The following is a 27900-nucleotide window of genomic DNA, read 5'->3' as shown; positions in this document are numbered from 1 at the left end:
CCAATCTGTGCTGTTGCCAAAGGTGCTTTGCCTCCATGTCTGAATTGCTGGGGTTCAGGGAAAACCCCAGAATCTCAGGTGTGATTATTTTCTGGTGATTTCTACATTTTACCCTATAAACGTATGAAAAGCTGAAAGAGTAAGTAATGTAAAATCTAAATAAGAGAAATTGGAAGACAAGTTGTTCTTCAAAAGTATAGCATGTAAAAAATCCGATTTAGTTTTATGGTTGGAGTTCCATGAGGTTACTATACATGAAGCTACCCAGCATTTAATCAAATTATCTGGGGCTTATAAAGTATCCTAAGTCATAAATATGCCTGATGGAAGTTAATTTAAAGCTTCTATGATGGCTGTTTTTACAGAGACTGAAGATGCCAGATAAGATAAAGAATTTTGAGATTTGGAGTAGAAAAAACTGCCCACAGCTGTGCAAACAGTACAATGATGGGCATGTATTGGCCATGTTTTGGTACTGCAAGACTACAGGGTTCCTGAAAAAGCATCATTCTAGCAACTCATAAGCAGATGAAACAGAGGTCGTCTTGCAGGAACTCTTCTCAGTGTGATAACAGCTGAAGCAGCCACTTTACAAATCAACAATTTGAGTGGATTAAAGGAAATGGCCGGTCTATCTGTGGGTGTAATGCAATTTCTTACTATAGCTGAAGGAGATTGGCCTATAAATTAAAACTCAGAAGTGGGATTGACAACATGCACATGAATGTGCATCATGTAAGACTTTTGAACGCTAAATGTAGGCATTTGGGGGGCTAGGCTTCAATGCAGGGGACCCGTGAGTGGTATTTGTGAACCAGTTGGTTGGTAAGGCTTGGTTGTTGTGGTTTTGTTTTTGTTTTTTTCTGACCAGGCTATGTAGCCGACCTGTATGCATGAACACAAAGGAAGAGGGCTTTTTTTAGTATATTTTATTTTACCTTTTTTTTTGTCTCTGCATGCACTTTGTAGCTGTGATGCTTTGACCTTTTATCCCCAGTGTTTCAAGTGTGAGTGTTGAATTACTCTCTGTCAGTGACAGCAGGAAGACCTAGGATAAAACCAGTGAAGCTGTAAACAGCAAACAGCAATAAAAGCTAATATTTCCTATGACATTTGAACAGGGAGTGGAACATTTTCCTCTCTGTGTCTATTTCTGTACTTGAATTTTAGGATGACAGGTGATGGAGTGGTGTTTGTGACCTGCAACAGATGTTCCATATTTTTTTTTCCATCCGGTAGCCAGAAAGGACTTCCTGTGTGTAAAACATAAATTGTTGACAGCTCTGGATTTGTGGACTGGAAGGATGAGTACCGTCACTGGGGAACACTGGGAAAATGGAAGAGGTCTGAGCAACCAGACTGAGGAAGCATTGCTGCTCCATGTCCAGGGAGAGGGAAAATGTCCCCCAAGGAACTGAACAGAGAGAACTGTGGAGGAGTGACATCAGAAATAGAAGGAGGAAGCAGCATTCAGTAGAGCTGAGGGCAAGTGAGGACTGGTAGGCTGCGAACAGTAGACAGAAGAGGACAAGGGGATTTAAATGTTTCCAGTTGATAGCAGGTTTCCGTAAAGTAAGCTATGAGACATGGCTTTAACAGCTCCAGATGGCCGAATGAATAAAGACGGGTGAGATACCTCTGTGACTGGTAGTTCAGCCCAGCTGGAAAGAAAGTCAGTAATATTCTCAAAATAGCTAAGCAAGCAAGGCATCCTGAAACCAACATGGATGCCATTTTATTGATAAAGTAGGTTCCTGAATTTGGTAGTCAGTATGCAATGCTGATAATGCCTATAGTCACTGAATATTGCAGAATATCTCAACGTGTAGGTGATTTCTTGAGACTTGCCTGCAGGAGAATAACACCTCACTGATCACAGTGATTCTCCCTACCACGGTGGTGGGGAAAACAGTACAGAAAATTATGAAATTATTCAGCTGGATAGCCATGTGGCAAAAGTAAACTGTTTTGATTTGGAAGTGGAATAAAGTCCACTGTCTTTTGAATATAGATGGAATGAAGACAAGTCTTCTGAGGCCTAGACTAGAATAATCAGAAGGACATTATATCAATAATGAGAGAATGAAATGAGCTGAAAAATTAGAGTAGTTTAGGCATAAAATTATGATACTGAAAATATAGTTAAGACCTCCAAAGGAAGTGAAGAAATGGTTTCATAATAAGCAGGCAAAATTGTTCACTTATGAGCATAAATTTGGTGAGATTTATACCAAACTCATTGAAGTGAAAGGCCACCCTACAGTTAGTCTATCTTCAGAGGAAGAGTGGGGAACATTTGGGTCTTCTGAGTTGTGGACAACTTCAGAGAAGATGATCACGAGTGGTTAAGGCCCAGTGTCTTGAGAAAGATAGCATGGGGTGATCTCCTGCGTAACTCCAAAAAATGGCTGCCTCCTACCCAGAGCAGCGTAGTACTTGGGAAACAGTGTCTTTGTGGTCAAAAAACTTACATAACTCATGAATGTTTCAGGACAGTAACATCTAGGAAAAGCAGAGAAGTTATATCACTTCGGTGTTTGGCACTGGTACAATCGCTTTTCCATTGCTGAACTCTTTTTTGGTGTCCATAAGCCTCTTGATAAAATGGTAAGAGATTGATCAAAGGACTGGATACTTTGCCTTGCGGTGAGACATTCTGGAATCTTGCTCTGTTTATCTTACCCATGAGAAGGCTAAGACTTGACCTGATCAGAGTGTCTGCATTGGGGAAAAAAACATTGAAAAACTGTTAACAATCTGGCAGGCGAAGATATAAAAAGGTCCAGTGGTTGCTATTTGAAGTTCAAAATTCCGCTGCAGATTTTCAACAGTGAGAGTGATTAGCCCCTATGATATCTTAACAAAGGTTGTGGTGGTTTCCTTACCGCTGACAATTTAAAAATCAAGATTGAACGGTTTCTTAAATGATATGTTTTAGTAAAGCACAAGTTCTGTGGCTTCTTTGTACAGGGCATTGGGCTAATTGTTCATAAAAATCCCCTTTGACCTTGAATCTCTTAATTCTCCTAAAGACAATGAATGACTAGAGTCAAGCTAGCAAAATTTTTTTCCTTTTTTTTTTTTTGTTGTTATTGATGTTTTCTGCCCAAAACTTACTTTTGCTTTTACACAGTTCTAATGAAAAATAGGTATTTTTCTTGGCCAGCTTCTGTTCATAGCCCATCAGATGGTTTTTAACTATAATGAACTTGGCAGTCTTACAGTGTTAGTACATTGGTATACTGTGTAATATTGGTGTCTCTGTAAAGCTGTATTCTCTGTTCCATTCTTTGGTACTCTGAGGACACATGCCAGGCATGAGCGTATTTTAATTGGATTTATTGAGATATGTATGGGATATCTTTAAAGCATTAATTGAATTCAGCATTATGAACTCCACTCTTTCTGCAATAAGTGCAGCTTGTAGTCATCTTTTAGTTGCATCCCTCCTCCAAATCCTGTCTGCACACCTCATGTTTACTGTGATAAGTGTCTTGGAGACATTCCTGCTAGATCTGAACTAAAATCCAATTACCAGCATTTATGTGGCTGCAATCCCAGTTAGGACAAGAGTGCCATTAAGCTGGCCGTTGTACCAGCAAGCTCAGTTTCTGACTTCAGAGAGTACAAAACACCAAAGATTGTCAAAAAGGGACAAAATGTCAAGGCAGCAAGTGATATTAGGAACATAATGAGCATGTTAGCCTGGCCCTCTAAAGAAACGGTGTTCAGGGAATGACTTTTTGTAGTGCTTGTTTTCCTGCCAGGCCCTCCTCTTTCTCCAATTGGTTTTGGATTCATTTGTCCGTTGCAGCCTGGTTTTTACAGAAATAAAAATACCAGGTTCTTGTGGTGAGCCGAAGCACCAGGTTCAAAAGAGGTTTGTGACACCTAACAAGTGGGTATAGAAGAAGGACACAAATTAGTAGCAGTTGTTGTGGTATGGGCTGCAAGACAGTAAGATGATAGGAAATCAAATGCTTGTTCTCTTGCTTACAGAACAACTTGTGTTCTTGTGGGGAACAGGCTAGACTCATTTTGTACTGTTGATTCTCTTGTGATTTCAAATAGTCATAACAATTCACTTAAAACCGCTTCAGCAATATGGCTTAAATACATTTGATCCAGACAAGAGTTAAAGTAATTAGCTGACATTTGATTTTACTTGATATGGATCCAAACCATGAAACTCTGAACACCCTTAGAGTTCAGAAGTGTTTCATTCAGTGCTTGGGTACTAGTCTGTGTTCTGAAGTAACCTTTGCAAACTTGGCAAGTTTAATCCCAGATTTAAAATAAAAAAAGCAATATAGGGAATCGAGTCCGTAAATGTCTTTTCTTTAAATACAGAGATGCTCTGTAGTATATTTGTAGATGCAGCAAGCAGAAGGAATAGAAGATGCGTTATCTGCGTAAAGGTGTGTGTTTATGTGCGGTGTTCACACCCGCGGACATGCTTATGTGGCTGTACAAAACATTCCTCCTGCTGCAGGGACCTTAAAATCCTAACAGCCAGCCAGGGCAATCGTGCGCTTTGAGACCCGGAGGACGGTGCTAACTTAGAGCATGTGTGCGTTTTCGGTTTTATGATGTGACGACAGCAGCGCTGTGACACTGGTTAGCATTTGTGGGCCTTGTGGAAGGAGCGAGTTTCCATGAGGGATTTGGCTGGGGGAAACCTGCCTGCCTGGCACACAGAGCCAAGGAGGGCGTTCCAGGCAGGGTGGAAATGGAGATGAGTAGCGTGATGTTTTACATCGCCTATGGTGCAGCTGGTAACTTGGAATGCGACTGACCATGTTTTGTGAGCTTGTTATTTTTTCTTGCAGTTTAATACAGGAAGAAAAAGTCGAGGTTATGAAGAAATTCCAAAGGAAGTGTATAGATGTTTCTGCTGAACACAGAGGCAATCACTTCCTCCTTGAAAGAGCAATTATATGAGAATTGAGAAAGCTGAATGTGATAAGACTACATTACATTTGCCATGTTAAGAAACCAAAATGGAAAGGGAAGACTTTGGGGCAGGGGGCATTTTGGAGGATTAAGTAATAGCCTGTGTACATAGGGCCAAAGAGAGAAAGTTAAGGTGGTATCTTCAAGATGGCATGCCTATATGACCCCAAAACCAGTGCTACGGTATTTGATTTGTTAAAGTATATGTTCAGTAATTTAGTAGCAGAGCATATCATGATTTCCCCTGCTTTGGGACAAGTTGAACTGACAGAAAGGTCGCAGAAGTCAGCCTGCTTCCCGTGAAGCTCTGAAAAGGAACGACAAAGTGGAATAACACCAGTTCTGTGATACGCAGTTCACAATATCTCGCTGCATGCAAAATACCTGGAAATTATTCAGCTTGGTGCCTAAGCAGCACTGTGGGAAGTTTTCAGATTCTTTCATAAAGTTTACTCTCTGTATTACAGCACACAAATCATATTATCTCCCCTCACCATTGTATAATTCTTCAGTGATTTTTTTTTTTTTTTGCTTAATGTGGTAGAGAAAGAAAAGAAAAATACCTGATGCATTTTTATGTTTTTATTATAACTTCATAACTAGGAGAGCAATAGGGAAAGTCATCACTATGTGACCATCTTGAACTCGGTTATCCAAATTCAATGTATGATTTTAATAATCATTCATTTAAGTAACAACACCTGGGTCACATCTATAATACCTCATATCTGAGGATTTCAGAGCAGTTTACAGCTTTTGATGAACTGAATCTCACAGTGTTCCTATAATAGGGGAAAAAAATACAGTCATAGAAATTATAAATAATTTGTTAAGGCTGCTCAGGAGATAAGGTAGAAGGAGAGTCATGGTTTGGGGAACGTACACACAAGTTAAAATTTTGGGATATATATACACACACCTTACAAAATTACTGTATTATTGAACTCTTTCATATATCTTGTGTTGACCTTAAGCCATGAAAGATGTGCTGTCCATTTCCTAAACAAAGGATAGCATGGAATAATAGAGGATCATTTTATGCTGTTAACTCCTTTTCATGTGACAGTTAGGACAGAGCTATGGCTGAAGCCCAGAGAAGTCAGCATAATTAAATTTGTCTGCAGAACAAGGGCTTATCAACAAAGACTGCTTACCAGAAATAGAAAAAAGAGGTACTTGAGGAGAGCAACATGTGGGCAGTCGTAGATAAAGGGAAGTTGGACAGCAGAGTCAAACTGAGGCACATTTTGTAGACAAGAAGTCTGAATTTTAATGGAGGTCAATGAGGGAAGGTGGACATGAGACCTACATGGACACTGCAAATCTATCTGGTCCAGAGCCTCATCCCTGCCCCTCAAGTGACACTGTGGAGAATAGTGGCTTTTAACTATATCCATGCTGCTCAGCAATTGGCCTGGCCCTACGTCATAATCATGTACATGCTGTATATGAGATCCTGACTTCAGCTGATTCAAACTCCGAAGACCACTTTGAGTGGTGAATAAATTCAGGCATCTCGCATCTTTACTTTTGCTTTGTTCCTTTTAATTCTTTTGTTGTAGTACAGGCTTCTCTGAGGAACCTTGAACAAGCTGGAAGTACAGATTTACCGCGAGTGAGATGCAAGGAGACTAAAAGGGGATTCAGAAGTCTACAGGATTGCCCATCATGTGTTAAGCAACAATTGTTTTGGAGTACATGGTCACATAGTATTTGATGTGGTTACAAATAAGCAATCCCTGCCGACAGTGAGATGAGGAATGCATCCAGGCCTTGCTCATCATCTGTTTGTTTCTCTTCTTGTATGTCTTTGAAGATGTGGATTGTGAATGAGAATAGTCGTAAGAGGAACTGTAGGAAAAGTTATATCTGAGGTCTTGTGAGCAACAGGAGATGGGAACTGGTTTAGGAGTATAAGGCAGTTGGTCTGGTAGGGTGTGTTGTTACGAAAGGGTTAACGGAGAGCTAAAGAATCGTCTGTATACCATAGAGAGTAAGGATGCTATTCCCATCAAGAGGCTCTCACCAAGTGAGCCTGGTGCCAGAGGACTCCAATGCTTCACATCGGGTCACTTGGCTTCTTGTCCTGATTGCCACCCACTAGGATTATTTTGTATAAGATCGGAGTTGAATGCCGTCGTGCTGAACATGGTGAGGCATGTGTGGGGGACGCGAGCAGAGAGGGAGTGGGAATGTGGTGTGCAGATGTGTGAAGGTGAGAGTAAAGCTTATCAGCTACTGGTTCCAGAGGGTGGTGGGCTTTTCCTTTTTTCTTTTCCTGGCTCTGCTGGTGAAGTCATCCATTGAGCAACCTCAATTATCCAACCATACAAGATAAAAGTACCAGAGTACTATGTTAGGGTGTGAATACTTTCAAATATTTTAAAATATAACAATTAAACATAGTCCTTGCCCTTTTGGCCAGCTACTCTCAGGGTGGCCTCTATTAAAAAGCTCTTGAGACCCTAAAGGCGCTTTCTTTCTGTTGCGTAATATTTTTCTTTTGTTTCCAGTAAACCAGGTTTGAACTGGCAAATTTCTGTGAAGTCCTGTAGCCAATTTAATATTTAAAACAGACCTGTTAAGTTGTACTGGATTCAGGAATGTCTTGAGCCATCCTCCCCCTGCTAACCTGCTGTGCTGACTCAGCGCCTGAGGAGGAGTTGACAGCCCATGGGGACAGGGGAGTGTTCCGCGACTCTGCAGAAAGGCAGGATAATAAAAACTCATAAGGGCAGAGAGTGAAGCAGCTAAGGTTTGTGTTGCAGTTATCAGCCAAGTAATTACAAAAAAAAAAAAAACCACCCAAAAAATGAAACCAGGGAATAGAATTGAAGGCATGGCAGCTGGTGACCTAAAATGGCAATCTAAACTAAATGTCCTCCTTCGGTAATGTCTGTGCATATGGTTTTCAAACCATTTTGGGTAGAAACGTGTAGAAAAAAGCTCTTAGAAGTTAAAACTACTATTCTTTTTTTTTTTTTTTTTTTTTTTTGGAGGGGGGAAATGTCTTGACGTTCTCATTAGAAAGACCACAAAGAGAGTGCAAGAAGACAGCTGTTCTAGGACCAGGAGAGCTGTGGGCCAGCATGTGTTGCTAGTGCTGTACCTGTTCTGCAGAGTTCTCTACTCTTGATATTGCTCTCTTCACAAGTCAGAAATTGCATTAATGTGGTTGCTGGATATCCGTGCACATATCAGGTGCATATATCAGGGTGCTGATGTTCTTATATTTTGTTGCTGTTGTGTGCTTACGTTCCTAGCTTCAAACTAGAATTCAGCACCTGGGTTTTATGTACATTATACTGGTGAACTTTATATAGCTTGGTCTCTGCTTGCCTGTACCTCTATTTTAAAAATGTGTAAATTCATTAAATTGCCCTACATACAATTAAAAATATAGAGATTGCATTTCTTTTTATTCACTCGCCAGCGCAGATATATGAGAGTGAGCGTGCTTTCAGAACCTTCCTTTCAAAATTACTTGTAGTCATGCGGTAGATAAGAAAAACTCTAGAGGGAAGAGGACCTCCAGCCAAAATAATTTCCAAATGATCTTAAAGTGTAATTTATCTTCTTATTTTGCAGCTAGCTATGGACCAAATCCAATTTGCAAAGGCTGTTTATCTTGTTCAAAGGATAATGGGTGCATCAGATGCCAACACAAGTTATTCTTCTTCCTACGACGAGAAGGGATGAGACAATATGGTGAATGCTTGCATTCCTGCCCATCGGGGTACTACGGACTCCGGACGCCAGATATGAACAGATGTTCAAGTGAGTTTGTTTTTTTTTAACTCTTACATTTGCTTTTGTAGGAAGGCCATAATTCACGCTCAGTTTTTAAGATGATATGTTGTGGAACAGGGTGATATTTCCACGGATGTCTCAAGATCGTCATAAAACTCCTTTGCTAAAGAACGTCCCAGCTCATTCGAAGATATGTAACAATCAGCAGAGTAAATAGTTGATGCATTAACCTAGTTTTTATTGTTGTTGCTATTTTTATTGTTATTATTGCTTTAGTTCGAAGGGAAACGTAGGAAAGAATGATGATTTAAGCAGATATTCCTAGTTTTAACAAATTCCCCCTATGTGAAAATAAAAAGGATTAAGTATTAATTTAACAGTGCCTCATGTAGGTACTAGTGAGTACATGCACTAATATATGGGTGGGCTGCTTGTCATGCTTTTTGTTCCCACACAAATTTCAGGTGACCAGACACCTCACACCAGACGTGCTTTAATATGTAAGTGTTGCTATTTTAATAAAACAGATGCACTATTAAAAACAAACAACCAACCTTTCACTTTTAGTACTGCAGTTTATTTGGAAATTTACAACCTGCTAATGTGCAACAAGATTCCCTGTTTGCATGTTTGTGCCTAGAAGCACAACTGTTAAGACCAACAAGTGCTCTGGTATCTCTGTGCATTATCTCGCCGCTGTCTGGCAGTTGTGCCGATCCGTATTGATTTTTCCATATGCTCATATGCAGCGTATTAGCCATATGGATTATTAATCATTGGTATTACCTGTAATTCGTATTTATGTTTTGGGGGTTTTTTTGTGCATGTGTCATAGTCTGACCAAAATCAGGTCACCGAACCTAAGAACCTGAAGTGAGAAATAGCTTTTCTTTGCTTCCTGGAATAATCAGGTGTCTGTTAAACGTACGGCACTCTCCCCCTCGGTACTGTGGCATGTCGCTGGGACGCACGGTGTTGTGAGAGAGCGGGTGCTGCCTTTCACACCACACATAATCTTGAGACCCAGGTGAGGTCACGCCGTGGCAGGTTGGGCTGGACGAGGAGCACTCGCCTGGAGCCGTCCCAGCCCGTGCAATGACATCCCGCCTCTTTCTCCCCGTTCTCTGCACAGGCTCTGTGGATGTGGTATTCTTCGCCTTGCGTTCCCAACGGCTGTGTAATATTGCTGAGTGCTGCCTAATCTATACCAGGTGGCTAGGTTTTGATGAAAAATTAAATGAGACCAGTATACGGTTTATGTATCCCTTCTGTAAAGTAATTTAGGATCCTGGCCTTAATTTTCATAACACGTTTGTGAATTCTGCGACTTGTCCACTTTAAACCTTTCAAAACTGGGCTGTAAAAACTTGCCCATGAAAAGATGTTTTTGAATATAGTTACTGCTTTGGGAAATAGATGAATTTATCTATATCAGCCTGTACTGTGCTTGTGAGGTAGGAAAAGTAGTCCCTACTGGCAGTCTGTCTTTACTGTCTTAAAAAGAAAAAAAAAAGTTATTTGCAGAAGGTGGACGGCGAATTCAATATAACTTTTTTTTTTTTTTTTTTTCCATTTTTACCACTTACAGAAAGTGGCCTTTTTCCCTGAATTACGGGATTGGTTTTGAAAAGCATAAATGCAAGTTGTGTCCAACCCACATTGGCGTGTGCTGAGCGCTGGATATTTAACTCACCCTCATGCCTTTGACAGTCTCCCCCTGTGAGAATAATGATGCAGTTGCATTTACCGACCAGTCCTGGTTCCCCTCCAACGATTTTTATGTTGTATGTTTTTATTATAGTGTAACTGCCAACTGGTGTATTTATAAATCACATCTTTTCTTTTTCTCGGTTTGGTGATCTTGCGTGGCACATACGTTGCATTGTGGACACACAGACATTTTGTGGATTGAAGTTGAGTTAAAATAAACATTCTTAACAAATAGAATAGGTTTCTTCCTACTTGATGTTAGATAGTTTTAGGTACGCTTAGTTACAGACTGCATTGCTCAGATAGTATTATCTCAGCTAAAAATAATAAAAATTCTGGCTATGTTAAAATACTTCTGGGAGTTACAGGGCTTGAATTACATAAGTTGAAATGATTTCTGTCCTATTAATGTCTTCATAGGCACAAAAGCTGTTTAACATTTTATTGCTGGAATCCTTGCCCATTTTTCTTAGAGAAGCTATAGAACATATTTTTATGGAAAATGTTGACATGATTTTAAAAGCCAAACATAGTTAGTGCCAAATGTAACACAATAAATACCACAGCCAAGTGCAGCAGCTCTAAAATGATGGAAATTTTGAATTTGAGGACTAATTTTCTTTTCTACATGTAAGCAGTATGTGTGCCTTGAATTTGCGAATTGGTTCGAGCCTGTTTTTCTAGTAACAGTGAATCATGTAATTTTGAGACTGCTTGTCTCTAGAAATCAATGTGGATTTTCCTGCTGGAGATGGTTTTCATCTTGAACACCGCAGTATGAGAATGCAGTACATTTGGCCACGAAGTTGGAAAGTGTTGAGTCTCTTCTGTAGAATAATGCCCAAGAGAAGAGCTACACTTTGTTAATTTTCCAAGAAATTTTAATAATTAATGACTTTGAACTGAACTGCTCCAACAAGAAATAATTTCATGAGAGAAAAACAAAACTGAATTAAAGAGTAAGATGAAATCTGTCACCTGTGTCATTGGTTTAAAGTTGGTCTGATTAATGGATCAAGCCTATCTTGAACCTTTCAACTTGGTCTGTGTCCATAGTAACCTCTACAATTTTAGGGGGAGGAAGCACTCGGAGTTTAGAAATTACAGCTCCCTTCAGCTCTGCTTGGCTACTCCATTTGTTTAGGTTTAGCTTCTTTCTCACAGGAGGGCCCGACATTGCTAAAATTATAATTTCCCCTTCCAAACAAGATAAAGAGAAACTTTTAAACAAATCAAGCATTTATTAAACACATGTAGTTAATTCACTGTATTAAGAAAGGTAATTATTTTTTTAAAAAAACTTTGTTACAAAATAGCAAGACATCATTAATATATCATGTCATGGCTATTTCTTATGTAGTAGAGCAGAGCATATGACCTTCTGAGACTGTTGTACTCAGTGCAATTCTAACAGTCTCTCAGGGGGTTCAATTACTGCAGGAGCATCAATGTTTGCTTTAAATAAAAGAATGTTCCTGACGTTTTAGGAATAGCTTTCATTACTTTTTATGTTTCTTTCCTTCACGTATAGCTTTATCTTTTAGAAACAAGCTTAATATAGTATTTGGAATTTTGAAAATGAAGTTAGATAGCCAGAAATCGATGTCCACCTATTATTATCTTATAGGCATTTATTTTTTTCTTTCTTTATCTCTTCGACTCTTTTTTTCTCCATCAAATGGATTTTGGATTTTTTTCTTATTTTGAAATTTATGATTTTTGGCCTTACTTTGTATTTCGATGGAAGAGTTTTGTTCCATTCGTCTGGCAACAAAAGTCATCATAGTGCTTTGAATTAAGATTTATTAAATCTGTAATCAATTTAGATTTAATAGGGCAATTGTATATTTGTAAAGTACTAATTGCAAACACTGTGGTTTGGCATTTATTTAAAGGATCTCAACTAATAATGAATCAAGATTAGAACATACTGGAAATGTATCGCTAAGTGTTTATTAAGTACATTTATTTTAAAAAATATCCTCATTCTGGTATTTTGTAATTAGCATGTTGTATTCCAAGCATGGTTCTCCATGAAATGGTAGACCTGTGGTAAACTTCAGGAACTGTTATGGTCAAGTGGCTGTGTGTATCATTCTCTAGCACTCATGTTCAGCCCCTGCTGAAGTTGTAGCTTAAAAATTTTTGTTTGTAGTGTAATGATAATAATAATAAAACAACCTGCAAGTGCCTAAGCCACCTCTGCTTAGGAGGTTAAATAGCTAGCTCTGTTCCCTTGTAGCTGAAAGCTCTTTTGCTTATGATTTTCCTCCTCTCCTTACTGTCTCCTTAAAGTCTTTCCTGGAAGTTTTGGTCTCTCTTCTCTTTCCATTGGTTGTCTAACTGATACTCCGTCCCCTACAAGAACTGCTCACATCATAGCTTTCTTCAGCTCCTTGCCCCTGTCTCCTGCTCTTGTTAGCACTAGCACAGTCTTTGTCCCTCCTGTGCCATTGTGTCCTCAAGGTGAGTTATGAAATGTGTAATCTGTCTAGATTTTTGAAGTCTCTCCCAGCTCAGGAAATGCAGGAGAGGATTAGCACAGGAGGTGGCGTGGGTCAGTGGCAGACTGGTGTGGAGTGACAACGGGTACGTCAGGATGGCAGTGTGAAGTCTGTAGCACCAGTGCTGTTTAGCTGAGCAGCAGAGGGATGGGGCAGGAGCTGGAAGGAGTGAGTGTTGATGGGCAGGAGGACAGTCTGGGCTTGGGTGGTTAGGAGGTTCTTGGTTGGAATAGGCAGAGAGATCTAAGGCAAGAAAAGTAGGGAGCTGTGAGTCAGAGCTCACTGTAAAAGAGCAAAGTAGGTGCTTTGGACCCAGGAATAGTTTGTCACACCCCAGGATTACCAGCCTCACAAGTTACAGGCCCAGAGGCTCCTCTGGAATGATGCCTTAATGGAAAGACTGATTTTGACCTTCGAAAGGAGAACCCTGACTGTAGTGGATCATCATCTACCATTACTTTGTCAAATTAAACGCAAGGGGACGCCTCAAGCAAGCACCCAACTTCAGTGCCAAGACTACCAAGCCCTTCGATTTAGGAATGCCACGTTTCCTTGCTCAGCTTCAGTCTGTGGCTTCCCTTTGCAAAATATGACCATTATCTCTCCGTCTCGAAGGTGTTCAGTACAGTTCAGTACAGCTCTCTTTCCTGCGGTGCTGGTTACTGGTTTCCACTCATGCAGATCCCCTCATGTGTTTTCGCTTCCCTTTCCCGTACTCAGCTGGTCTTCACTGGTGTCTGTGTTTCATGCGGAGCAAACTTGCTGTGAATCGTCGTTTATAAGGGGGTTATGGATGAATATTCAGTCAAATTGCTCATGTTTAGAAAGGAAAAAAGTGACAACGGAAACGCTACAGAACAGGGATCACAAAGGCAAAAAAGGCGATGTAAATTTTTCAAGATTATGCAGATCAGTAAAAATACCTTACAAATGAGTAACCGCTTTTTACAGTTGAGATAGATAGACATCTTTTGACCTTAAAATTCATCGTATTGCACCTCGCGTGAGAAGCTAATATAGTAAACTTTCTTCTTGTTAAGGTATGTTAAAATATGAAGAACATGCATCTCAATATGGAGCATTTTATACTTTATTTTGAACTTCAAATGAATTATATTTCCCTACAATTCAGCTTATTCTGCCTCACCTTATAAACTGGTGATAAGTTTTACTATGGAAGGGTAACTATCTTAGTAAACTAGGTTTACTATCACAAAACATCTTTGTGATGTTATGTTTTCTGTAATAATAGTGCAGAATGAAGCTGTTTACAGGAGCTCATACTCTTTTTTTGCAATAACGAGCACGTGTACCTGGGTCTAAACTTAATTCAATGTCTGAATTTGTATTTTGAACTTCTGGGCTTTTGATTTCTCCTCTAAAATGCAAATCTGCCAATTCTTTAATGCTTATTTTAAGAGAAGAACGAGTAAAAGTGGTTTATCATGACTGTCAGGAAGCCAAAGCAGGTCAGGAAAATCTTTTAATATCACTGTGATTCATCTTCTTAAAAAGTATCTCTAATTTGGGCATTATTTATAATCCGAGCTTTCTCCTTCCACAGTTCTTTAATGCACCATTTATGTAGTTTTCTATACATATTGTAAGTTTCATCCATGACAATCAGATTTGGGTTTTTATGCTATTTAAGTAAATAGCAGAGAAATGTTTAGGAGACATAAATGAGATTATAAAGCCTAAATACAAATATTTTATTTCTGGCTGGCTAAATGCACTTCTTACAGACCAGATTGATTGCCCTAACCTTGACTGAAAAATGCTTCATAGCTATTACTTTTTTTTTAAAAATCGGGTGTATGTGTGAAAGCACTTCAGAAGAAAATTATTTCTGAAGTGTTCTGGGATGCATACTTCCCTTACTGAAAATTAAGGAAAAGGGGACTTCGGCTCTTAAGTCCTTGCCACTCTGTTTCAGTAAGCAGTTGAAGATGTTTTAAATTTCTGTCTTTGGATTCTTTTCTGACAACGGCCTTTTTGATGGAGATAGTATGATCTTTTTTTTCTTTTTCTCATCTGCAGAACAACCAAAGAATCTGGTCCTTCAGTTCTGTAGGTTTCCAGGCCATTGACTGAGGAGTGGCACAATATTAGCTGGTGGAGATACGTTTCTTTCTTGAGCGTATCCTGTAACTGCTCTCAAGCATGGAGGCACTTTTGCATACCATAATCTACCCTTGTGCTGCACTGAAACGTCAGTCATTCAAGTTGTTACTCTCCTGTCAGCCTAAGTTAAGAGACTGCCCGGAATCAATAGACTTTCCGTTGGAGAAGGTATATGTCTTGTCCCATAAATCAACACTTCAGAGCTCTGTCAAAGGGATAAGTTGTTGTTTCCCTTTGTTTTGTCTAAACACTGAAGATACTGGAGCAGAGCACTTCTAATTTCAGCCCAGCTTAGCTTCACCAGGCAATGTAGTGACTTCCCTTCCACCCTTTCCCCTGAGAGGTGAAGTCGTGGAGCTGTGGATCTATAACCACTCCTGTGACAGTTTGAGATTGAAAAGAGACTTCTGGAACGTTAGCTTTTATAACTTTTGGAGTACTGCTCTTCTTCAGTTCTCACTTTTCACTTTTTAAATATGTATTTAGCATGAAAGATTATATCTCTTTAGGGTTTTTAATATTAATTTTGCCTATTAAAGTCATTGCAGTGGGTCCTGGTCTATCTGATGGGATAAGAAAGTTATTAGTTTAATACTGCCCTTGCTGAAGCAATTAGGACTTTTGCCATGGATTTCAATGAGGTCAGAATGTTTTTCTTTTAGCATTTACATACAACTTTGGTGGGAGGTATGGTGTAACACTTCAAAAAATGTCATCTGTTTAGAAATAGGCTGTGCTAATCAGACACACCAGCAGATTTCTCTGGGCCTCCCTGGGTGCTTTGTTTACTCCAGTTATGTGAGGACGGTACCAGAGGAAGATGTATAGGCTTCATGTGGGGCTGGCTTTCAAGGGTGTTTTATACCTTTCATGTGGAAGGATGGAAGCAAATATTTGACTTTCTGACCTTCCCAAGATAGAAACACTGGAAAGAAAATAGGAGATTATGCTAGAAGAACTGCAGTAAGAGCGTTATGATGAGTCTGAGAGGTCCTGGCTATGTAGAGGGTAGTAGAGCCAGTGGGATATAAGGAGACATGATGCTGAGCAGGAGTAGAAGGCATTTAAGGTCTGGTAGGAAGCAGACCCTTGATGAGACACTGCAAATTGAATACAAGGGAAAGAAGAGGTAGGGACTCACAAGTGTCTGCCCCTAACCGACAGACCTCTTGTCGCTAGCTAAATGGGAAGAGCAGCAATGAAGCACCCTTTACTTCTTCACCCTCAGGTTCTGAAGATTAGGTTTCCAACCTTGTCATTGTTGCCCTGCAAGTATGGTAGGCCTGCCAAAGATATGTGATCACTCTTTGGGGTTCTTCTGCACGACTGAATTTATCAACTCTTTCTCCCCTCAACTCCAATTTCATCTATCCCCGTGCCTCCAAAGCTTCCACTTTTAGGCTCCCTCTCCTTACTGCTTCTAAAATGTCCCAGACGCTTACGCTTCTCTATCTGGAAACCTCAAGTGGGCACCATTTTCTGGGTTTTTTTCCAGAAAAGAAATCAAAGCATTTCTGAAGAATACTGTGGGTTATGCAATATCTATTTCTTTGCTCTGAAGAGCTCCTTGGGTCTAAAATCTTAGCTATGCTCAAGTGTTTTGGCCTTGTTTCCTTTGGGGTTTTTTGGTGTTATAAACTTCTAGGTAATCTTTTAAGTGGAATAAAAAGAATACACTAGCAGCATGGTTTAGCTACTGAAATTATACAGAAATGGAATGACAGAACTGGTGAGAAAATCAGCTGGATCTATAGGTAGTAAATTGAGGTAATAAAATCACTTTTGACAAGAAACTTCTCCAGATGAAAAAAGAATATTTCTTATTCCATTTTATTATATCAGTAAGCTAACTAGTTAATTTAAAGGGAATCTAAAAGGATTTAGAAAGGGGTTTTGAAAAGTAGGAAAGATTTTGCTTTCCTTCGCCCAAGTTAGGCATAAGATGATGAGATCAGAAAGTTCAAAGGGTTGAAAACTGTGACAATCAGAAGAAAACAGTTCAGGTCATTAACTTTAAAAAATATTTCCTTGGGTTTTTATTACATTATTTTGGGTAAAGGCTGAAACTGTTTTTTAAAATGCTGGTTTTTTTAATTATTGTAGATCATGTCAAACGGCTCTTCTGTAGGTTTCATACTAGATCGTTGATTTGTTATCCAATTTATTATTTAAATAATAGAATGCAAAAAATTTTCGAATCCTGCAATATACTTCCATTAAGACTTATATTTAACAAAGTATACATAGATAATGATGCTGATTAACAATAAGAAATACAAAATTTGACACAGTTAATTTTAGTTCCAAACCAATGTATCTTAATATTCATAACGGCGTATCAGCGTTCTTTAGGACTCCAACTAAAAGCATATATGGTTTTTTTCTCTCTCCATGTTGTTATATTTAGCTGTAAAACCAAAAGAATTTAAAGAATTCATTTATTCTGGCTTACTAACCTCAGTCTCAATTAAAGTAACGTATTAATGGCACTTTTATTTAAAAAAAAAATACCCCAAAAGCATTTAAACAATAGAATAAAATGAAGCTAAGCACCAAAAATAATAAACTCTTTTAAAAATTCTTTATTTCATAACCACTCCTGTGACAGCTTGTAATTGGAAGTAGACTTCTAGAAAGTTAGCTTTTCTAACTTTTGCAGTACTGCTCTTGGGTTTAGTTCTTCAGTTTAGTTTATTTAAATTTTATTTAAAAATCCCTGCAGGACTTTGAGCTGCAGTAGCACCCTTCATGATTTGAAACAGAGCGTATGGAGGATGTCAAAGAGGAGTAGTTGTCAGTCCCAGTTAGTCTTCAGCTACAGCGTGGTCTATTACTGATTAAATTACCATTATGAGCAGCACCCAGTAACCCCAAGCATTGTGCTGAGTATCACTCTGGTGAATTAATGTTTTAATTTCCGAATTTTTAAAGCATTTCTAATATTCTTTCAATATTTTCTGCTAAATTGCATCTGCTACAGATTAAATAGTAGGCATTTCATATCTGAAGTGATTTATCTTCATGGGAAAAACTGAAAATAAACTGCCTTGCTGGAAATATCCACCCAAACTTAACCCAGGAGCCCCTACTATTGCTTCCAAAATGGAATTACTGTGGCAAGGATTCTACTGTGATGCAAAAGAAAACTGGCATAGAAGGGAAAGCAAAAGATATAAATAGGATGGGAATTTTGAAGTATGATCAAGAAACTGGAAGAAGATTGATTGATTCATTTAGTGTTTAAATATGGGGCATTCACATATGTACTGTTAAAGCGCGGTAGTTTTATGGAGGGTATCCCCAGCGTAAGGTAAACATGCCTGCTATGCATGTTTATATGATATCAAAAGGCAACTTATACTGAAAGTTTTTCATTTAATCCCTCTTCCACACAAAAAAGTTCAAATGGAGTAAACTTTAAACGTGTTACTCCCCAAAATATTTTGAAAGCAATAGTTAAAACATTATTTCAAAAATATACTGGCATCACTTGGATGTGAGGGAGGGTCACATGATGCTAATTTTTCTTTTAATGTTCTTTTCTGCACCTCATCATTGGACTAAATGATTTGGAAAAACCTTGATGTTTTTTCAAACTGTCTTGTGTGGGTGGGCAAGAGGCAAATGTTTTTTCTGAATATTTAAATCACTGGATGTTTGATTCAAGCATTGCTATCAACAGATATTTGCAGTACATCCTGAGTAACAAATCAGACTTGCAATTAACTTTTGCAGTGCAACTTCAGAGCAGCCCACCTTACCGTTTTACCTTGCAGACACATGAATCTGGAGAAGTGGTTTTGCAGGGTCAGTGTGTGGGCATTGATCTCCTGCTCTTTGGAGACTGGTTCAACCCTCGTTAAAAAGAAGTTACCATTCTTGGGAATTTCCTATAAATTAAACTAAGAAGCCCAACTTGTGCTGCTTATATGAACACAAGTTCTAAAAGCTCCTTTGAGAGATGCTGGGCACTGGAGTTGGTGGCGTGTAGGTTACGTGTGGTTGTGTCTAGAGATCCCGCAGAGCTTCCCTTTGGCAGTGCAAGACTTCAAACTGATGTTCGCATTCCTTCTAACCAAAGAAAGGAGTACCAGCATTTGAAATCTTTTTTTTTTTTCTTTTCATGCAATCTACCTAATTTTGTCCTACTTGTCCAATGCCACAAGAAACCTGATCTGAAAAGCCTCTTGTTTCCCTAATTGCTAACAAAGAATAATTTCCCACCACCACCCAGTTTAAGTGTTATGGTATGCCCTATTTTGGCCCCCTGAAGTTCAAGAACAAATATTAAAATCTGTTTTATAAAGATTGGCTAAATTTGAAGTGTTGTTAGGGGATATTTACCAATGCCTATTTCAGAAGTCCTTATGGTTTGTGATTTTTTACTTTAGAAAAGAATGAAGAATAAATGAATGACATAAGTGACCAAAAAGATTAGTATATTGTTGCATGAAATGAATAACAAATACAGCCTGCTGCACAGGATACAGTTTAATGTACCTGATATAAATTAAATATGCCAGCTGAAGATATAGATTATTGAAATTAATTTTAAAGCGCTCATTACTATTTCAAATATAATGGCTTTTACTTTTTAATCTTTGGAACATTTTTCCCTGGCATTTTTTTCTAGGTATGTATGACTGACTTGCATAAGCCTCCATGTAAGTATTTCAGCTTTTCAGGCGTGCATATAACGGTTGATCTCTCGTTCACCTCCCAGTTGCCATGTTTTAGTATGGAATAGGATTTTTTTCTGAACAGTCTGCTTCTGAGTCTGTAATCTATATTTCTCTTAAATTTTCCGAGAAATCCAATATTTCAAAAGGCAATAGTATTTTTTTTGCTATTGATTTTAGCTTTATGTCTTTTAGTTATTTAATAATGGCTACATTTTATTCATTGACTTCGTTAATAATGGAGAGGAGTTATATCCAGAAAAACAGAGTTTTTTTGCATGGTAGCACATGCACATGTGTAGATGGGGAAATCAGACATGACGCATAAAAGCATGCATCCAGCTCTTTATAGGGTCAAGTCATGGAAAAAAATTGTATCCTGCTTTCAGTGGCAAATAATAAACTGAATACAGTACATATAATACATGCATACTTCCCAAAATAATCTGTCACATCTTATTTTCCTCAAAATTACTTAAACACAAGAATAATTTAAATTGAACATTTTTCCTCCAAAAAGATGTAATTAACTCAAATATCACTTAATTAGAGGTTTTATCTACAGTTTTGATTTAAAAAATAGGATTAAAAGGATATAGGGGAAAATGTGGTAATTTAATAATTACAGTTAACTGTAATTTCTCTTACAGAACAGACAGATTTCAGGATTACAGTATTCCTCATTATAGCACTTCTGGTTTTGTTGTTTTGTTGCTTTATAAATCCTTTCATTTTCAGTCTCACCCTGACTTAGCTGTCTCATTGTTCCTTATGATCCTTTTGATTCAGGATGCAGAATAGAAAACTGCGACTCCTGCTTTAGCAGAGACTTTTGTACCAAATGCAAAACTGGCTTCTACTCGCACAGAGGCCGTTGCTTCCGAGGATGTCCCCCTGGATTTGCAGCCTTGGAAGAGCTTATGGAATGCGTGGGTGAGTCTTCTAGCGCAGCAGAGCCGATGAAGCAGCCTGTTGGCCAGGTGGCTGGGTTCAAATACTTACAATGCTATTTTTAAGCTGATGCTTAGTATTTTCTATCAAGAAATATTCACTAATGGATTATGTCCATTAATAATAATAAATTGTGTACAATAATAATAATGGATTATTATTATCATCCTCATCCTCATCATCATCATTATTTCCAAACTTCGAAATATTGCATGATTGGGAATGTCACTCTGTTGTTCTGCATCAGAACGTTCTGTCCTCTTAACTGAAAATTGCCTTGTATGAGGATTTATAACTCAGAATTTGTAGGATTTCAGGAAGGCCAGTTTTTGCATTAGAACTCCTAAGTCAATGGCAGACTTGTTGGATTCTCACCCTCGTAAAACTACCTGCTCATTTTGTCTTTTACTGAGGCCCGAAGCCAGGAGCAGGGCAGATGTAATTCCTGTAACATCTGGGCTTTAAATTCATTTTTAGTTTCTCTTCAGCTTCCTGCTTTTCCGTTAGAAAGTAACAAATATAAACCACCAGATAAGTGTTTTTAGTAGAAATGTACTGTGTAACTCTGAGCCAGCAGTGGCAGTTCTCACAATATTTGTCGAGTCTCACAATGTGCTGTTTTATCTTGAAGGCTGGGAATTGTGTCAGAACAGGCTCTTTCTTTCAGCAGTATTCCTTGCGTTTCATGATGGAGAGGACTGGAAAAGTGAACTCCTGAGCTTTGCAAATCCAGGATTTATTTATTAAAAGGAGAAAAATTTAAATCAATCTTATGATTTTAGGAGGGTTTTTGAATATGATGTCTATACAGATTGATTGTCTGATGGGTTTATGCCCAGGTTGATGTTGGCTAAGAAGATTCTTTCAGATTCCCTAAGATATTTTAGTTTTGCTTCTGAGTTTTTGCCTGTTGACAGTAAAGCTTTTAAGGGGTGTGTTCTAATAGTATGTTCTTACTAATAAAAAAAAAAAGGAAAAAATAAAAATAAAACCCAGAAGATTTGCTAACTCGTGTTTTCTTTTGCTTTACCAGAAGGCTGTGAAGTGGGTCAGTGGAGCGAGTGGGGAACTTGCAGCAGAAATAACAAAACATGTGGATTTAAGTGGGGCCTGGAAACGAGAACAAGGCAAATTGTGAAGAAGCCAGCGAAAGACACGATACCGTGCCCAACCATTGCAGAATCCAGACGGTGTAAAATGGCCATGAGGCATTGTCCAGGAGGTAAGCACAGTCCATGCCACAAAAATCTTTATGAGCTTTCTTTAACTGAAGTCCTATTTCTAACTTGAAAAAAGAGCTGTTTCTTCCCAGCTGGAGGGGAAATCCTGTCTCTGCCCTGCCAGCCGAGGCTGAAAGGCAGCAGTACGACGGCGGTCCTAATTTCTGGAGCAAGACTCCAGGGAAAGGCTCAGCGTGGGAGTGATGAGTCTCTCAGTAGACTGCGAAGCTGTGTTTTTCCTGGTATGGTCATGGGGCTTTTTCAAAGAGGTGCCTCATGGAAAAACCGTAACGTGTTGCAGTTTGAACTTCAGCATGAAAATGATAATGATAGTGGAATAACTAATTGCTCTGCAAGCGGCTGGTGTGATGGGTTTTTAAATCAAATGACGTTAGTTACACATAGCATTGTTAGCTGGAACTATTGGCTGGAATGTGTTACTTGTTCTGAATATCGTAGATCAGGGACAAACTATGCTAGATGTGATAGAAGCAGAATAGTAATAGATATCAAGCTTTTCAGCATAAGACCAGCTTATGGTAATTACCACAAGTAGATAAAAGAAATAATCAAATTTCTTTAATGTGGTGTTCTGAGACTTAAGTAGTGATGCTGGAGTTCCAAATTTGTGTTCAGTTTTGTAGACCCCAAAGAGGAGACACGCCACTGGTAGAGAGGAGTTTTTGTTGCCTTTTAAATAGAAACGATGAACCTTTTACTTGTGCAGACTGAACATTTACAGAGTTTTCAGAGTTTGTAGGTGAGGTGGGTGATCAGCAGGTGAGAAAGATGCCATTCCTTTTGGAATCATAGGATTAAAGAAAGATTCAGGCTTCAGGCTTGAAGGAGATCTCTAGTCCAGCCTCCTACTGCAAGCTGGGTAGAGATCAGACAAATAAAAAGGAATAAAGGGTTGCAGAGTCCTGAGAAAAGCCATAACCTGCTGAGTAAGATGAAACTGAAATAATCTTAGAATAGGTACATAACTAAGTATGCTTTGTGTTCTGTGATTATTGAATATGTCTCTCGGCTTGAACGTACTGCCCACCAGTATGTGTGAAAATTATACGTAAAATTTTAGTTTGCAGATTAAATTTGTGCAAGCTTCATTTTTGTCTCTAGGACCCTGACACAATCTGGAAGAGAATATAAAGCTGATTCTCTGTTATCCAGGGGAACTGAGTCTGTTATGCACTCTTTCTCCCTGTCCCACTCCACCTATGCAGAGTGCATAGTCATAGTGGTATCGGGGCCCATCGTGCGGCACAGTTAATCTGCAATCTAGGTAAACTTCTCAAAGGCACTGGAAAGCGGAAGCTGCAAAATGAACAGGAAGGAAGAAGAAAGGGTAAAAATCAAAGCGGATTTGGACTGTCGTGGTTTGTGTCTCATGGTATCTTTGAACGCGAGTCAGCTGCACCTACATCAAAGTAGCTGCGCTTACCGGTGGCTGCAGCCTGCTGAGGTGGTTGAGCTGCTCCGGTTACTTCTAACAAACTCCGAAGCGCACAGGGAGGTAGGGATCAGATCAACTGGGAAAATGTTTTAATGTGGAATGGAAGGAAGAAGAAAGAGCCTGGGTGAGGTTCTACAAAATCTCAAATCAATTTTTTTTTTTTTTTAATCCATTCAGATGCTGGTAGGGTAGAGTTTGGGAAAATTGCAGAATGTTTTCAATTCAGCTCCATGCGGTAGAGATTTAGTCATTTATGTACCCAACGTGTATGGAGGGAGATATTTCATGGATGCAATATTCAGCTTCTCTATAAACTCCTGGCAAGTAGAATTTTACTGATGTGCTTTTAGCCTTGTTAATATAGTTAGGATTCAAATTGCTGTAAATAGTTTGAGAAGTGTGCTTAAGTGGACCACAACATTTCTGAATGCTGCAGCATGTTGATGTTACTGTGCTAATCTGGAACTATTGAACATTCATAGCTTTTTGTAGCAGATTCTCTTATGTCATTTCAAATTTTCTTGTCCAGCAATTCAGGTCACTGGTTAAAGATTTACCCCTCAAATTTTATTTGTAAAAAGGCACAGCGGTGGGCTTTCCTAAGAGTTAGGAAATGTATTGCCTAGTCTATGTCAAGATCTTTGACCAAATCTCTGCATTTTTTTTCATTACGTATCAGGAAAGTTATTGCTGCAAATACAAATTCTGCGTGACAGGCCTGTAGCTCCCTTTCATAACCACGGGCTCCGGTAAATCCCAAAGTCCTCTCCTGTCCTGCCACGGTGTGGAATTCCCTGCCAGTGTTTTCAGAGGTAAAAATGTATATGTGCAAAACTGCAGGTTTGAACTCTCCACATTGGAGGCTGATGCTTAATACTGCTTCTGTGCAATCATATAAAACACTGGCCAGAGTATAAACTCCTTTCTCTCTCCTAAGAAACTCCTGGGAGGGAGTGGGTTAACGGTGTTTCAAGTGCCTGGGGTAAGTCTTGCCCAGGCCTGGTTATCCCTGCGGGTGAGGAAGCCACGGAGATTGTCCTGTTCGAAACTCCTGCTTCGTAGTATGTTTTAATTATGATTATACACATGGCTGGTCTAAGATCCCCTTCCTTTATCATATTTAATTTAGTTAGCAGGTTGGCCCGTTAGACATGAAGTGTTTCTGCGCTTGCGCACTCGCTGCCAAGGAGCAGGCGGCAGAGACGCAGATTACAGGGAAGCTGAAACCGAGCAGATCCTGGCTGTTAAGGAGGATATTCCGTGTTTTCAAAAATACAGTGTTTTCCTAATGTTACAAATTTTGTAATTGAGCTTTTAAACTGAGGAAATAAGAGAAAAATGTAAGGTTAGCACTACTGGGGGACTGAAGAACCGTAATCCCTGTAAATGTCGGTTAAGAAGCTGTTAATAAATCCTTTCTTCCTAATGTTCTCAGTACATAAACTCACACAAATGTGTAGGATAAGTGTTGGATTATACAGCTAAAACGGTTGTAGATTGCGATGGATTAAATTGAGCACAGGAAGTAAGGATATTTTCGGTAGAACAGGGTCAAATAAAGTGCTTTTGACACATGCGTTCTACTTCTGTACATTTTACAGTTGCTATTTATGGTCCGCTTTACAGAAAAACTTCCGAAACACATTTCTACACGTTTGCAGAAGAAGTGGAGTTAAATTCGGTTTTTCTACTAAGTACTTCAGTTTCATATTTATCAAGGATTGAGATGTTGCCCATCTGGCCATATGGCTGTGGTACAAATCTAGCCGATGCAGAATTCGTCATCACTTTCCCAGTATTTGCAGAGTTGTAGAGATAGAAGCTGGAATGCAAGTGAAAGATGATTTCACTTCTCTCCTACTGAAGCCAGCAACATAAAAGGATACTCTACTTGATTTCAAATATGTTACTCAGTGGTGTTTTCTTATTGTCAGTACTAACTGATTTAACTGTTATTACCAGATGGGAATGTCACATTTGTGTATCTGTTCATGTTATGTATGTTACCCTGTGGCTTGGGTGTAACATGACTCATACTGTTAGAGGTTGGACTTAGGAGAAGATGACTTGGATCGTTTAGGCCACCTCCTACCCGTACTGGTCTCTTCCTGATAAGGAATTTTCTCCTCTTGAGCTCAAAAAGAAAGAAAAAAAGAATTTTTAAAAAAGAGTGATTGCATTACAAGCGATGGGGAAAATAGCAGGCAGAAATGTTCTATGGGCTGATACAGCTTGCTGTCTGGAAGATTTCCCACATATTTATTATAAATACTCTTTTTACCTCTTATTTCGACATGTTCCCCATGTTCACCTCAGTAAATTGCTCCTCTTTTGTTTGTAACCTGGAGGTACATGCAGATTGCTGTCACGTTTCTTATTAAGTATTACAAAGGCAAGCAAAGAAGCTCTCTGCTTCTTTTACTCTTAAGACTAAAGTTCTTTTAGTCGTCAGACTGCAGTACTTCAAGTTATCTGATACACGAATATTACTCTAAAATTTCTAGTAAAAAGCATTATGCCATTTCTGAATGCTTATTTTGGACATGAAGAAAGAGAGGTGAAGATGGGATGTACGTATATGTTAATTTCCTGAGCTCGAAAGAGGGAAGGCATCAGGACAGGTCCTGAGTCTACAGTGGGAGGGAGTTCTTTCCTTGACACAGACATGTAATTGAATAAACTTCGTGCTTTTTGATTGGACTTTGGAGGCTTTTTATGCAGCAATCTTTCTTCTTTCCATTGCTGCAATAGAATTTAAGATGATCAGAGGGCTGGAGCACCTCTCCTATGAAGACAGGCTGAGAGAGTTGGGGTTGTTCAGCCTGGAGAAGAGAAGGCTCCAGGGAGACCTTATAGCGGCCTTCCAGTACCTGAAGGGGGCCTACAAGAAAGCTGGAGAGGGACTTTTTACAAGGGCATGTAGTGATAAGATGAGGGGTAGTGGCTTCAAACTGAAAGAGGGTAGGTTTGGATTAGACATCAGGAAGGAATTTTTCACTGTGAGGGTGGTGAGACACTGGAACAGGTTGCCCAGGGAAGCTGTGGATGCCCCATCCCCGGAATTGTTCAAGACAAAGTTGGATGGGGCTTTGAATAACCTGGTCTAGTGGGAGGTGTCCCTGCCCATGGCAGGGGGTTGGAACTAGATGATCTTTAATGTCTCTTCCAACACAAACCATTCTATGATTCTATGATTCTGCAAGAGCAACAGTAAAAAGACGCAGTCAGGCTTTCTGTCCTTATACTGCAGTTACATTTCATTATTAATATTCAGAAATTATGACTGAAAAGATTAAAAGATTAAATAATATATATACTTAAAGAAAAATAATAAATATGCAAAGCTGCAAAATGCATGTTAACAAACTAGTGTGAGTTCTTTTAATCTGATAAGCTACTAGTGATGTGTCAAACAGGGAGTTAATGATCCCAGTTTGAAAAAATATTTAAGGTAGGATAAACAATATTTAGAGTAAAACTGTACATACACTTTGGTGAAGACACTAGTTACACACTTAAAGTATACTAAACTAAAAGCATAATTTCTAATAGAAGCCATGTTACACGTATAGTTATCTCAAGAAGGTACGTGTTTTTTCCCTCGTTTTAAAATTTGACTTTAACTTGACAACCTGCAGTATAAAGGGTCAAAAATGTTCTTGTGTCGTCTCCCAGCTCCCCCTGAAAGTTTGGCGCTAACATTTGTTTTCTTTTAAAACCTGGGAAAGGGAATCAGGATTTCCCTCTTTTATTAGATTTATTTAGAAGAGTCTAATTGAAGAAATTTTTAGTTGCACAACCAACAAAGCCATAGAATTATCGAATAATACAGGTTTGAAGGGACCTAGAGAGGTTATATAGTCCAGCCTCCAGCTCAAAGTAGGGTCTGACAAGGTGATCCAGAGCCATGATTTTGCACTTGCCTTTGTAGAAGTGAGATTTCATAAGAAATAATGTAGAAGTGATTTCTCGTAAGTGAGAAATGAAAAAAAAAAAAAGCACCGTAACTCAGTGAGTGATCTCTGTGGTCAGACAGATGATTATGGTTTTTTGAGCTTTTTTACTATATCTACACTGAGGTGCCCAATATGGAAAAGTTTGTAAGCCAGGATGCTTTTGAGACCTTAATTTATAACTTGCACTTGTAGTCACAAGTAGGCACAATACCTACAAACACCATCTGCCTTTTGAGTGTCAATGCTAGGGGTCTCTCTAGGTGCGTCTCAGTAAACGTAACCGCCACATTTTATGTCTCTCTTTGGTCTTGCTACGTTGCCACAAGAACAGATAGCCCAAGTGGCAAAGACCAGTCCAGAAACAGCAAAAACTGTTGCCTCCTCCACAAGGACAGTTGAGCAATGGGCTAGATTTGTCCAGTAGCCTGTGCAGTCACCATCCGTGGAAGTTTCCAAGACTTGACTGAACAAAGCCCTGAACAATCTGGTCTGAATGGTCTTGATGCTACCGAGAGCAGGAAGTTGGACTGGGGACCAACCTGGATGATTCTGCTGCTGTGAAAGGCAGAACATGCTGTGGGTTTAGGCTGAAAGAAC

At 39.0% G+C, this 27900-nt stretch overlaps 1 protein-coding gene across 2 annotated transcripts in view; it reads left to right on the top strand.

Annotated features, from left to right (window-relative positions):
* The window catches only part of RSPO2 (R-spondin 2), a 108921-nt gene that overhangs the window by 44765 nt on the left and 36256 nt on the right, over positions 1 to 27900 (top strand). The window contains exons 3-5 of one of the 2 annotated variants that reach the window (XM_063327403.1): positions 8542 to 8730; positions 20510 to 20653; positions 21708 to 21893. In XM_063327403.1, the coding sequence (XP_063183473.1) occupies positions 8542 to 8730; positions 20510 to 20653; positions 21708 to 21893 (519 nt within the window). Of the gene's footprint in view, positions 1 to 8541; positions 8731 to 20509; positions 20654 to 21704; positions 21894 to 27900 lie in introns of both variants that reach the window. The other variant, XM_063327402.1, reaches the window with a different exon arrangement.

Source organism: Chroicocephalus ridibundus, chromosome 2 (assembly GCF_963924245.1).
Source record: "Chroicocephalus ridibundus chromosome 2, bChrRid1.1, whole genome shotgun sequence".
In the NCBI taxonomy this organism is placed as follows: Eukaryota; Metazoa; Chordata; class Aves; order Charadriiformes; family Laridae; genus Chroicocephalus; species Chroicocephalus ridibundus.
This window is presented reverse-complemented; position numbering and strand designations above follow the sequence as displayed.